The sequence below is a fragment of the Sorex araneus genome, chromosome 1 (assembly GCF_027595985.1).
Source record: "Sorex araneus isolate mSorAra2 chromosome 1, mSorAra2.pri, whole genome shotgun sequence".
Taxonomy (NCBI): domain Eukaryota; kingdom Metazoa; phylum Chordata; class Mammalia; order Eulipotyphla; family Soricidae; genus Sorex; species Sorex araneus.
Genome location: NC_073302.1, coordinates 413572578 through 413583800, shown reverse-complemented (window position 1 = coordinate 413583800; position 11223 = coordinate 413572578). Strand labels below are relative to the sequence as shown.

Genomic DNA, 11223 nt, shown 5'->3' with positions numbered 1-11223 from the left:
TAGAATATACTCAAAGTTTATAGAGAATAAAGGGAATATCATTAGCTGCTTAGATGGGGGGTGGGGTGGGAGGGGGGTGTATTGGGGTTCTTGGTGGTGGAACATGTGCACTGGTGAAGGGATGAGGGTTTAATCAGTATTTGACTGTGACTTAAACCTGAAAGCTTTGTAATTTTTTTTTCTTTCTTTTATTCACGGTGATTCAATAAAATATTTCTTTAAAAAATAAAAAATAAAAAAATCTTATCACATTGATTCTATACATTTCTTATTAAATATATTTTCAGGCTGAGCTGCATGGTTCAGCAGTATAGCAGTTAGCCTATATGTATGAGTCCTAGGTTTGATTCCTAGCACTGTCAAAAAAAAGTCTATGTAAATATATTTCTTAGCACAGCGGGTAGGGCCATTTGCCTTGCATGCGGCCGACACAGGTTTGAGTCCTCTGTCTTTCTTGGAGAGCCTGGCAAGCTACCGTGAGTATCCCGCCCACACGGCAGAGCCTGGCAAGCTACCCATGGCATAGTCAATATGCCAAAAACAGTAACAACAGGTCTCACAATGGAGACATTACTGGTGCCCGCTCGAGCAAATTGATGAACAACGGGACGACAGTGCTACGATGCTACTTACAGATTATCCCATGCGAAGCGTATCTGGAGACATATTTGATGACTTATTTCAGGGCAAAATTCATACAAACTAACTCCCAATTAATCAATTTTTGGGAGGGGCTTTCTGTCTTAGCATGTGTCTAAAAATTTTATTTATGTTTGGAGGCTAAACATGGAGTGTAGAGGTTAAGGTGCATGCCTTGCATGTGGCCATTTCTAGTTTGATCCCTGCCATCATGTGGCCCCTAAACCACCCTTCTGTACCATCAAGGTGGCCCAGGAAATCCCCAACTCCTTAGGCTCCGAGCAGAGCCACCACCTTGAGCCCCACTGGCGAAAGATCCACTGAGAGGGGTGCTGGGTCTCCTGAGCACTTTTTGGATGAGCCAAAACAATAAGACCCCCAACAAAAATTATTTTTATAAACTGAGAAATCATTTCTAAGTAAATAAACAGAAGATTTACTGGAAAATTGCCAGGAAAGTGCAGTGTTGAAATTAGATTAGCTCTGGTTGACAATACAGACTAGTCTATACCTTGTATAGTCCACCTTCAGGCATGATTCCTGTTGTGCAACTTTCAGGCTAGGAAATATTAAAAAAGAATATTCATAAAGAAAAGTTACAGCAAAAGAGTGAACTCAGTTTTTATTTATTTTTTTGCAATGCCAGGGATTGAGCCCAGGAAGCCACACATGTGGCGCAGGTGTTCTACCACTGACTCTCATTCCTGGCATATTCTAATTTTAAGAAATATTTCAGTTTAATATATTTTCAGTTTAGTAATATTTAAGTTTCCACATTTAAAGACCACAAATCTGTAACTGTAGCATTTAGTCAAGATGGACAAATAATTCAACAAAACATTTTACGTAAAGAAGTTCTAAAACATATTGAAACTATTTTCACCTTTTCCACATTGATTTTCTACATTTATTTTAAAAAATTATATAATGTATTTTATGGAATGACCACAGAACAGAAAATAGAGAAAAGTACTCTAAATATAAATATGAAATAAAATTCTGCCATCAATTAAAATTCTCTGTTACAGAGAATTATTTTGAAAGTGCTAACATTTTTATGGTAAATAGTAGCAGAATACATTTAAATATTAGGCAGGCCATTTGGTTGAAAAAATTCGCAGGATGAAAAACCAAATATTTTGGCAATTTCAAGTCATTATAAATAGGTTTTATATGTCATAGACAGATGATATTCTTATATCCTATTATATATGCCTAACTTAACTTTGGCTATATGTAAATATTCAGATTCTAGTTATTATGGATAGTCTGAAGATGTTCTTATATTTGATGTGACAAAAGAAAGAGACTATACAAGGAAGATAAATATAGCTGTTTATTAGAATTCTATTTAAACTGGACAATTTAAAGTGCATTTATATATAAAGCACTATATTGGGAATTTAAGATTTTTTTTAAAGCCTTTTAAGTAATTAATAGGAGTAAAACCTATGTTTCAACTTAAAAGAAGAACATCTGTTTTTACTATCAATTTAATAAAGCACTGAGAGTAACTATTGGGGCCAACTATGTGATTTCATAGTAGAGCACATGCTTTCATGTATGAGGTCCTGGTTTCAACCTCTGATACCACAAACACATGTAATAATAACTATTAATACAAAAGCATATAAAATTTTTTCTCAAAGAAATTACATTCAATCAAACCATACTAACTTGGGGGAGATCAAAATTATTAATGACAGCACATATTATGAGAATTTACTATGGATTCATCTGCAACAGTCTCCGTGTTTTAATAACTATGTATACTTAATCTTATTTTAATTTGGTTTAATTTAACATAAAAATGCAACACTAGAATGTGTTTAAATAGTGTTTGTCAAGAATCCCACCGCAATAGCAGGGATGGATTTGCATTTAAGATTCAGGCTGGAAGGGCCAGGGATGGCTCAGCAGTAGAGCATATGCCTTGCATATGTGAAGCCCAGACTCAATCCCAGAGCAGGACAAAAATAAATTAACACTTACGAAATACAACTTTTTTGTAAAAAAGAAAAAATCTGCAAGATCTCCCCACTACTCTCCCCAAAAAGGATAAAGTTCTAGGGGGCGGGGGTTGGTGGGGAGTCAAATTCTGAATATGGGAATTTTAGTATTAAAAATTTAATGCAATTGAAATGCATAATTTGAATGTAATTTGTCAAAAGTATTCCACATACTCTGTAAAATTAGCCAATTAACAAGGCATTTTAATCAAAAAACTATCATAACATTTAAATTACGTGTAAAAATGCATATTCTTAGTTAATTTAAAATTTGCAGCTAAAACGAATGTATTCCGCAGCTAAAGAAAATATGTATTTGAAGCATTTTTCTTTTTATCTGCTTAAGGGCACCCACAGTTTAGGTTGTTCACCCAAAGCTTTGTCCTAAATCTAAATAATTCATTCAAGCAGCAGATGAATCACTCAACCTAAAAGCCTCTTCAAATGTCCCATTCTTGAAACTTCTGGAACATTTGTCAAGACAGCAACTGTTCTTTTACTATAACCCTACCCGTAGCCTTTTGAGTTTCTCTCTGTCCTAGTGCTCACTTGGACTATGCCTTCTGAACCGATTCATTCTTCACTGGTCTTTTTTCCTCTACTAAAGTGAATACTCCTGTCTGGATAAGTGCTGACTGCCATCATCTGTGTCTCAGGAAAAGATTACAAAACCCTCCCTACTGAATGTCTGTGGAATAAGCAGAGAAAGTGAAAATAGTGCAGGGATATAGGAACACAGACGGAAGGTGACGAACTACTGTGTGTGTTTATTCCCTCAGGTCTCTATTAAAGATGCTTGCTCTACCTTATTAACAGATAAACACCAACAATAAACTGGTTTAAATAGTCATTGAAAAACAACAAATTTTGGAGCAAGAGGCCCCTGAGAATATTAAAAAAAAAAATAGAAATGCGTATTGAAAAAGAGACACTTAATTTTGCATGGTATGTGTGTTTGTGTGTGTGTGTGTGTGTGTGTGTGTGTGTGTGAAAATGTCCCTCAGTCACTGTCACCTAGGATGAAGTTTAAAAGTTAAAAGTAGTTAACATTTCACATATTAAACCATGAAGATTTAGTTATAGGAAAAAGACCTTCAGAAATCAAAAGACTGAGTTAAACAGTGCAAATACTGGGTTGCTTCGTGAGAATCTTATCATGTATTTTTCCAAGCCTTGTAGAAGGAAAAAAAAAAAAAAGGAAAACACTCTCCAGTTTTAACACAAACAAAAGATAAATATTTATGAAGGAAAACAAATCCCGCAGCATTCCATACAGATTTCCAAGCAGTCTGATGATTCGCAACAGGCATCCATGATGCCACAGTCCATGTCACACGGGCAGTTACAGTCCTCCCCCATCTCATCCCCGCAGCAACAGCAGCAGGCTTCGGAGGTGCAGATGCCACATGACGCTTGTCCCAGGACAATATTGCAGAGGGTGAGAAATTCACAGAACAAGCAGGCCAGGATACAGTGGACACAGCAGTCTTCATTTCAACCGTGAGGAGAAAGCATGGTGGAGAAAAAGAAGGAACAAAATATGTCAGACATCAACACACAATTTATTTAATCAATGCCTCCTTTTTTTTTTTTTTTGCTTTTTGGGTTACACCCAGCAATGCACAGAGGTTACTCCTGGCTCTGCACTCAGGAATCACCCTTGGCGGTGCTCAGGGGACCATATGAGATGCTGGGAATCGAACCCGGGTCGGCCGCGTGCAAGGCAAACACCCTACCCGCTGTGCTATATTGCTCCAGCCCCTAATCAATGCCTCTTAAGCAATGCAGACCTAATGACATGCAGCTTTTTTGTGGGCGCTGGAAACTCAAAAAGAAACAAATTCAATTCTAGATGAGTAACTCTACTTATTTATTTGAGAGGCACTGTGCTCACAAACAATGCTAGAATCCAATGCAAGGGCCTAAAGGATGTAATACTGCTGAATTTTCAGGTCCTGACCGATTTCTAACAGATCATTTTATAACACAGTAACATTGCATCCAGTTTCCATGCAGCAAAGCTCCTAGCTTTCAATTTTCTGAGAGATCTCCATTAATTACCCGGGCACCAGAGTGCCACTCAAGGTCCTCCAAGGCCACACCCAAGCAGCCTTGATAGAGATTCAGCAACCTGTGGGTATGGCCTGCAGGGCTGTACTCACTGATGCTTCAGGGGACCATGTGGTGCCAGGTATGGAACCAGGGTGAGTTGTATGCAAGGCCTGCTCCTTAACTCCTGTCCTATCTCTCTGGCCCTACAAGCAGATAGGGAATTGGGTGAAAATGGTCTTGTTATATAGTCTGCATGCAGGTAGGTTAGATTACTTTGATTCTCTGTAAACAGTTCTTAGATCTTCTACTCTATGATGTATAGCCATCTTACCTGTTTCATTGCCTTTCATAATATTGGCCCAAACCCGCCCACTTCCTTCAGAAGGAAATTTTTTTCAACTGATTGCACTACTTATTACAAAGACAGAAGGAAAAAAATAGATTTAGTCAGAATATGATTAAATAATAGACTCAGTAGTTAAGTTGGAATTTATTAAACTGGGATCAACATATTTTATGGTTTAATTAAATTAGTTCAATTTCATGTTCCCAAATTGTTCTGATGTCACAAGAATTTTAAAAATAAAAAGGGAAACTCTGGTTAGGTCCAACCATCCTTTCTAGAAGAGGTTTTTTAGTTTGTTTTTGTTTTTTTAACTATTTCTCACAGATACTTTTATATTGATATAGTAACACTGCTTTTCTACTTCTTAGGGAGCAATGTTTAGAATTTATATTTTCTGAAATATCTCTATTAATGCTTCTTATATAATGATGCTTACTAAACTTCTCAAAGAAGAGAAAACAGATTATAATTAACATATTTGGTTTACCATTTTCCAGTCAGACTGGATTGATAGCACAGCGGGTAGGGCATTTGCCTTACACGTGGCCGATGTTGGTTTGATTTCTCTGTCCCTCTCGGAGAGCCCAGCAAGCTACCGAGAGTGTTCCGCCCGCAGGTCAGAGCCTGGCAAGCTACCCGTGGTGTATTCAGTATGCCAAAAACAGTAACAAAAAGTCTCACAATGAAGACATTACTGGTGCCCACTCAATAAAGTTGATGAACAACAAGACGACAGTGCTACAGTTTCTTAGGTGAGAAAATACTTCCATTATTCTTTTAAAAGATTTTTAGAAGCTTGCTTTGTATTAAATTCTGTTTTAACCTGTTTACAAATATTTAATTCTAATATCATTCTGAAGAAGCAATACTGGCCTTTTATATATCTACCAATGTAGATATAGTCTTACAGAACAGTTGGTTAATTTGCCCAAAGTCAAAGGCACAGAAGTCATAGAGCCAGGATTAGTGGCTGTATCACTCATCTCTAATTCTGTGTTGTTCATCTTCCCTGGGGCCTGGCCTAAGCAGCTATACGTCCAATACTTTCTCATGTGTCTTGCTCATTTCTTTTTAACTCTTGACTCATATACTTTGTGTTTTTAAAAGATGACTGTGAATTTCAGTTTTAATGAAGAGATGATGGTATATGTGAACCTTCCATAAGAAAGAACAAAGTTTGACTTGGAGAACTGATACATTACATTGTAGAAAGAGAGTGGAAAAAAAGGACATCTATTATAAAAAACAGACATCTACCAAATCCAGACACTTATAACCAATAGATACTTAAAATATTATTTACGTTTTTATATATGGAGCCATCTATAAGCCCTTTACATATTACTCAGAAGAGTATATGAGGCTACTCTGAAAAACCCATTCCTAGTAACTAACACTTTAAGAAACCACAAACCAAAATACAAAATAGAGATTAGTCAGCAAGATGCATTTATGAAGACATCTAGTAAAAAAAAAACCAAAAAACCACCATTTTCCTGTATATCCTAAATAGAGAAATACCCACATTGACAATAATAAAAGAAATGAAAAAAATATTTCTCTGAAATCTATCAAATTAGGTTTGGTTTTCAAGCCGAAGTTCTGCCTCTATGTCTCTACCGGAGTCTTAAGACTGTTCTCTCTTGAACACTTCCTTGATTTCTCTTCCCTCAGAACTTTCTAAGCAACTTTCCATCAAAACTATTAAAAAATGAAATACAATATGTCAAATCAATTAAATCTGATGTTTAGTCCTTGCCCCAAATAGTTTTCTTTTCTACTGCCTAGAAGAGAAGTTTGATTGTGACTTGGGGGGTAATTAAAAGGTTAAGGAAAAAAAGCCCAGATGTTAGAGGTTTTAGTATTACCACCTCTAACCTATCCCAAGGGAATCAAGAATTACAAAAGACTCAAGATGCTGGCTTTATTTTAAACATAGAGAGGATTATAAAAAATGCTACAACCAAGAAGACTTGAATAGAGAACCAAAGTTTAGAAAAAAAGCATTTTTCTGTATTGGTGCAGTTCACTGTCAGAAAGAATTCTAATTCTCCCGTTCTTGATGTTTTTTCATTTTTATGGTTTCATTTAGTCATATGTACAGTTTTGCTGAAACTATTTAACCTCTGAGAAGCCAACTAGGTTCTGGGAAGAATGCCTGACCCAGAATGGGCCAAGCAAGAATTGTGCAATTCAGTGTACTATGGGAGAGGCGAACTCACTACCAGATCGACAGCTACTGTAAAACAAAGGCACATTCAAGTCGTCCAAGGAACTCACGAGAAAGCATAAAAGGACATTTTTTAGCACAACATTTGAAGAACTGTTAGGAAATCACTGCAGACACAAACCCAAACAAAATCTCTGGGTCCCAGGAGAGGTCATCAGCATGAAATCCATGCAGATGGCATATCCAGTAGTTTCTAGCTTCCCAGAAGAATGTAGGTAATAACTGAAATCTACTTCATCTTCATCTTAAATGACTAGTGAAATACCTATGACTCATACAAGAAGCTTTGTTCCATTTAAAATGAGGCCGAGATTACTATGTATAAGAGTATTTTAGTTTAATAATGCAATTATCTCAAACTGATTAATGCAATTTTATGTGGCCCAAAGAATATACTATGAGGAAAACCATTAGTTATAGTAAAAGGAACCCTTATTTAGAGACACTGGGAAACTATTTACACAATAAACTCAGTTCTTATTCTGAGTAAGAGTTCTATTTCATCTTCGGTTTTCTTCATCTACGGTGTATTATGACAGGTGCTTTGAATTTCTTGGAACAAAGACTTCAGTGAATACAGTGAATACAGCAGAATACACAGAAGGGCCAAGTGCACTGGATTCTGAGAATAACCCACAACCCACTTTTCAGCAAGTGCAGTTTTGTTTGTTTTATCTTGACTAATCTCTAATAAAGTTGTCTATGATTTTAGAGTGCTTTAAAATAACTTCTTAATCATCACATAAACTCTATGTGAAGCAACAGACTTTACAGTATCATTTTTAAGAGCCTAATGGTATGCCAAAAAGACAACTGTATGTGAGAACATGAGCTGTCAGTTCTGGATAATTAGCTGGTTAGGGAACGACACTGAGATCAGATCTGACTCTTGCTTTACAACCAAGGGGCAGAGACCCCACAGATGTCCTTAAGTTTTGAGAATCTCCAATTCACATCTGCTCAGTCAGGGGACGGGGCCTCACTGCAGCAGGGATTGAAGGCTGATGAGGTGGACATATTTTCCTTTGCAGCTGTAGTCTGACTGTGCCTGCTGCTTCTCCATAGAGAACCAAAACCTCGAAGTGTGAGTTTGGGTAATCCTGAATGGCAGCCAAGATGGCGCTGTGAAAATCCAGCTGTGAGGGACTAGACACAGACATCTCCAGGGAGATCTTCTCCTCAAGTGTTGGTGGGGTCAGGAAATATTTACTAACACAGCACGGTAGCTTAGCTCCTCATGCCAGAGGATGCATAGCACTTTGGCCTCTGGCCCTCAGATGACCAGCTGCCGGGATCTGGCCTGAAGTGAGCCTCTGACACAGAATCTTCTGGCACGTTACAGTCCCCATGAGGAGGCTGTGTATCCTAGCCAGAAAGCGGTCAATATTTTCCTAGTGGGGAAGAAAGTGAAATAGGTCAGGAGGTAAAAAAGAAAGAGAAGAGCCGTATTTTCCACTGCAACACAGGGAACACCGCACAACACTCTATTCAAACAATCCTCTTTGTTCAATACCCAAAACTCAACAGAATGGGGAGAACCTTGGTGAAAACAGCACCACCCCATAGCCCCAAGAAAAGACTCCTCAATTCTTCCAACTCGCTTCCAAATCCTGGATTCCATCTCATTCTGGGAGGTGTGAAATAAAATTTGTAATTTAGGGGCCGGCACCATAGCACAGCGGGTAGGGCGTTTGCCTTGCACACGGCCGACCCGGGTTCAATCCTGGCACCCTGGCACCCCATAGGGTCCCCCAGGCACCGTCAGGAGTAATTCCTGAGTGCAGAGCCAGGAGTAACCCCTGAGCATCGCTGGGTGTGACCCAAAAAGCAAAAAAAAAAAAATTGTAATTTAAAATACTCATTTGAAGAGAATGGATAATTGTTTGCTTCTCTTATTTATCCAGTTGCCTGATCTTGGATGATCATCAGCTATCCAAACTTGCAGATATCTGATGCAGTTTGTTAGATATGACTTAGCTATAGCACTTGCTCAAGTAATTCTTCTAAAGAGTGACATTTTACAACATCTAAGAAGGTAACACATGTACCAGTACTCATTTTCTATGCTAGAAACTTTACACAGAAATCTGACTAAGAGTAAAGGTTTAGTTAGAGGGGTTAATTTAACAGCTGTATATGTAAAGTTAAAATCTGGGCAGAGAGGAGGAAGTGAAAAGCTGAAAATACCAGCGCAAATAATATTTGTATTAGTTTACTGAATCTCTTTGGCCTTTAAGATCAGAAATTTCAGATTTAGAAATGAGTACTATCCTCAGAAGATCACTGTGAGGATGAAGAGACAATGCATAGAAAGTGCTTAATAAAGGATTTATCATGGAACTACTTACTGATATTATTACTGTGATGGCAATAAAGATAATAGCAAAGTATTTATTTCCAAGAGGCCAACATCTTACGTACTGATATTACATTAACTTATTTTCACACCAATATAAGGCCATTCTATTTTAACTGAAGAACTTTATAAAAGGCTCTGTGCCTCTGTTCATAACTCAAACACTTAAAAAAAAAAAAGAACTTAGAAGACAATTTTAAGAGACAGAATCTTTGAAGACTGCAGCCAAAATCTGTCTGGAAAGACTTAGGGAATCCTGTACTTGGCTGTAGCAGTAGATTTAAAAATAATAATCTATTTTTCCACATTTAAATTATCCACTTACTTTCTCAGAAAGCTAGAAAGCAAAAACAGTGACACTAAACTATACTGGAATCACTGTGAAATTATTTAACTGGTCAGTTGAAATACCTAATTCAAAAAGTTTAATTAAGAAGAAGGTTTAAATCATTTCTGAATAATAAAATCTATTTAAGATCTTAAAGTCACTTTCCTACACAGAACCAGTTTCTAACAGTGAGTAGTTAGTTTTAATATCATCTATGGCATGGGCAAAATATATAAAAATAAAACTCTCAAGTTTCAAGAAAATATTTATTAAATTCAAATGAAAATCTATCGCCAAAAGCAGAACTTAGTATTTTGCAACCTTGAACAATACTTATAACAACTCATATCTCTATTTCACCTCTTATTTTTATTTCTTATATATTTTTACTTCTGACAATGAAGACAATATGAGTGTGTGTGTGCATGCGTGTGCACACACACAAGTGTGTGTATACCCTGGTATAGTTAATACATACTTTATATTAGTTTCAGTTGTAAAACATGATTCAATATCTATATAATTATGTAATGATCATAAGGTTGGCTAATATCTGTCGCCATAGTTACAAACTTCATTTTTGAAACTTTCACAACAACTGTATTAAACCCACATTTATATAAGTGTAAGTTTTGAACAGCTGTTTTTATTTACGTTTAACTGTTTAAATTAGTGTTTCCTAATGTGGATAATATTGCCCCCATTTGTGGCATGAAATAATGAAGTGTGTGTGTTATAGAAGGTAGATTTTTCAGGGTAAAACTACCATTTGCAGGCCCTCAGACCTAGTTTTACTTGAAATCCATTCCCTCAGGGCACAACTAGCACATTACCACTGTAGCACTGTCATCCTGTTGTTCACAAATTTTTCCTCAAGTGGGCACCAGTAATATCTCCATTGTGAGACTTGTTGATACTGTTTTCGGCATATCGAATACACCACGGGTAGCTTGCCAGGCTCTGCCGTGCAGGCGGGATACTCTCGGTAGCTTGCCGGGCTCTCCGAGACAGACTGAGGAATCAAACCTGGATTGGCCGTGTGCAAGGCAAACACCTTACCCGCTGTGCTATCGCTCCAGTCCAGGGCACAACTTGGAAAAATAATCAAACTTCTTCTATAGAAACAGTGGGCTCTGGGGCTGTCAGCTCTGCAGGGTTCTGTCACGGTGAACTTTCCCTGTTGGGTACAGTCCTCTGACTATGAACACAACTACTCCTTACCTCAGCTAGGCAATCTAGAGGTGTCTTCTGGGCAATAGTCAA

The 11223-nt window shown here is 37.4% G+C and overlaps 1 protein-coding gene across 1 annotated transcript in view; it reads right to left on the bottom strand.

The window, feature by feature from the left end:
• Positions 1 to 1248: 1248 nt before the first annotated feature.
• Positions 1249 to 11223, bottom strand: part of MDFIC (MyoD family inhibitor domain containing) — a 95509-nt gene continuing 85534 nt past the window's right edge. The window contains exon 5 of the mRNA XM_055138216.1: positions 1249 to 4135. Within this exon, the coding sequence (XP_054994191.1) occupies positions 3888 to 4135 (248 nt within the window). The 3' untranslated portion in view covers positions 1249 to 3887. The remainder of the gene's footprint in view (positions 4136 to 11223) is intronic.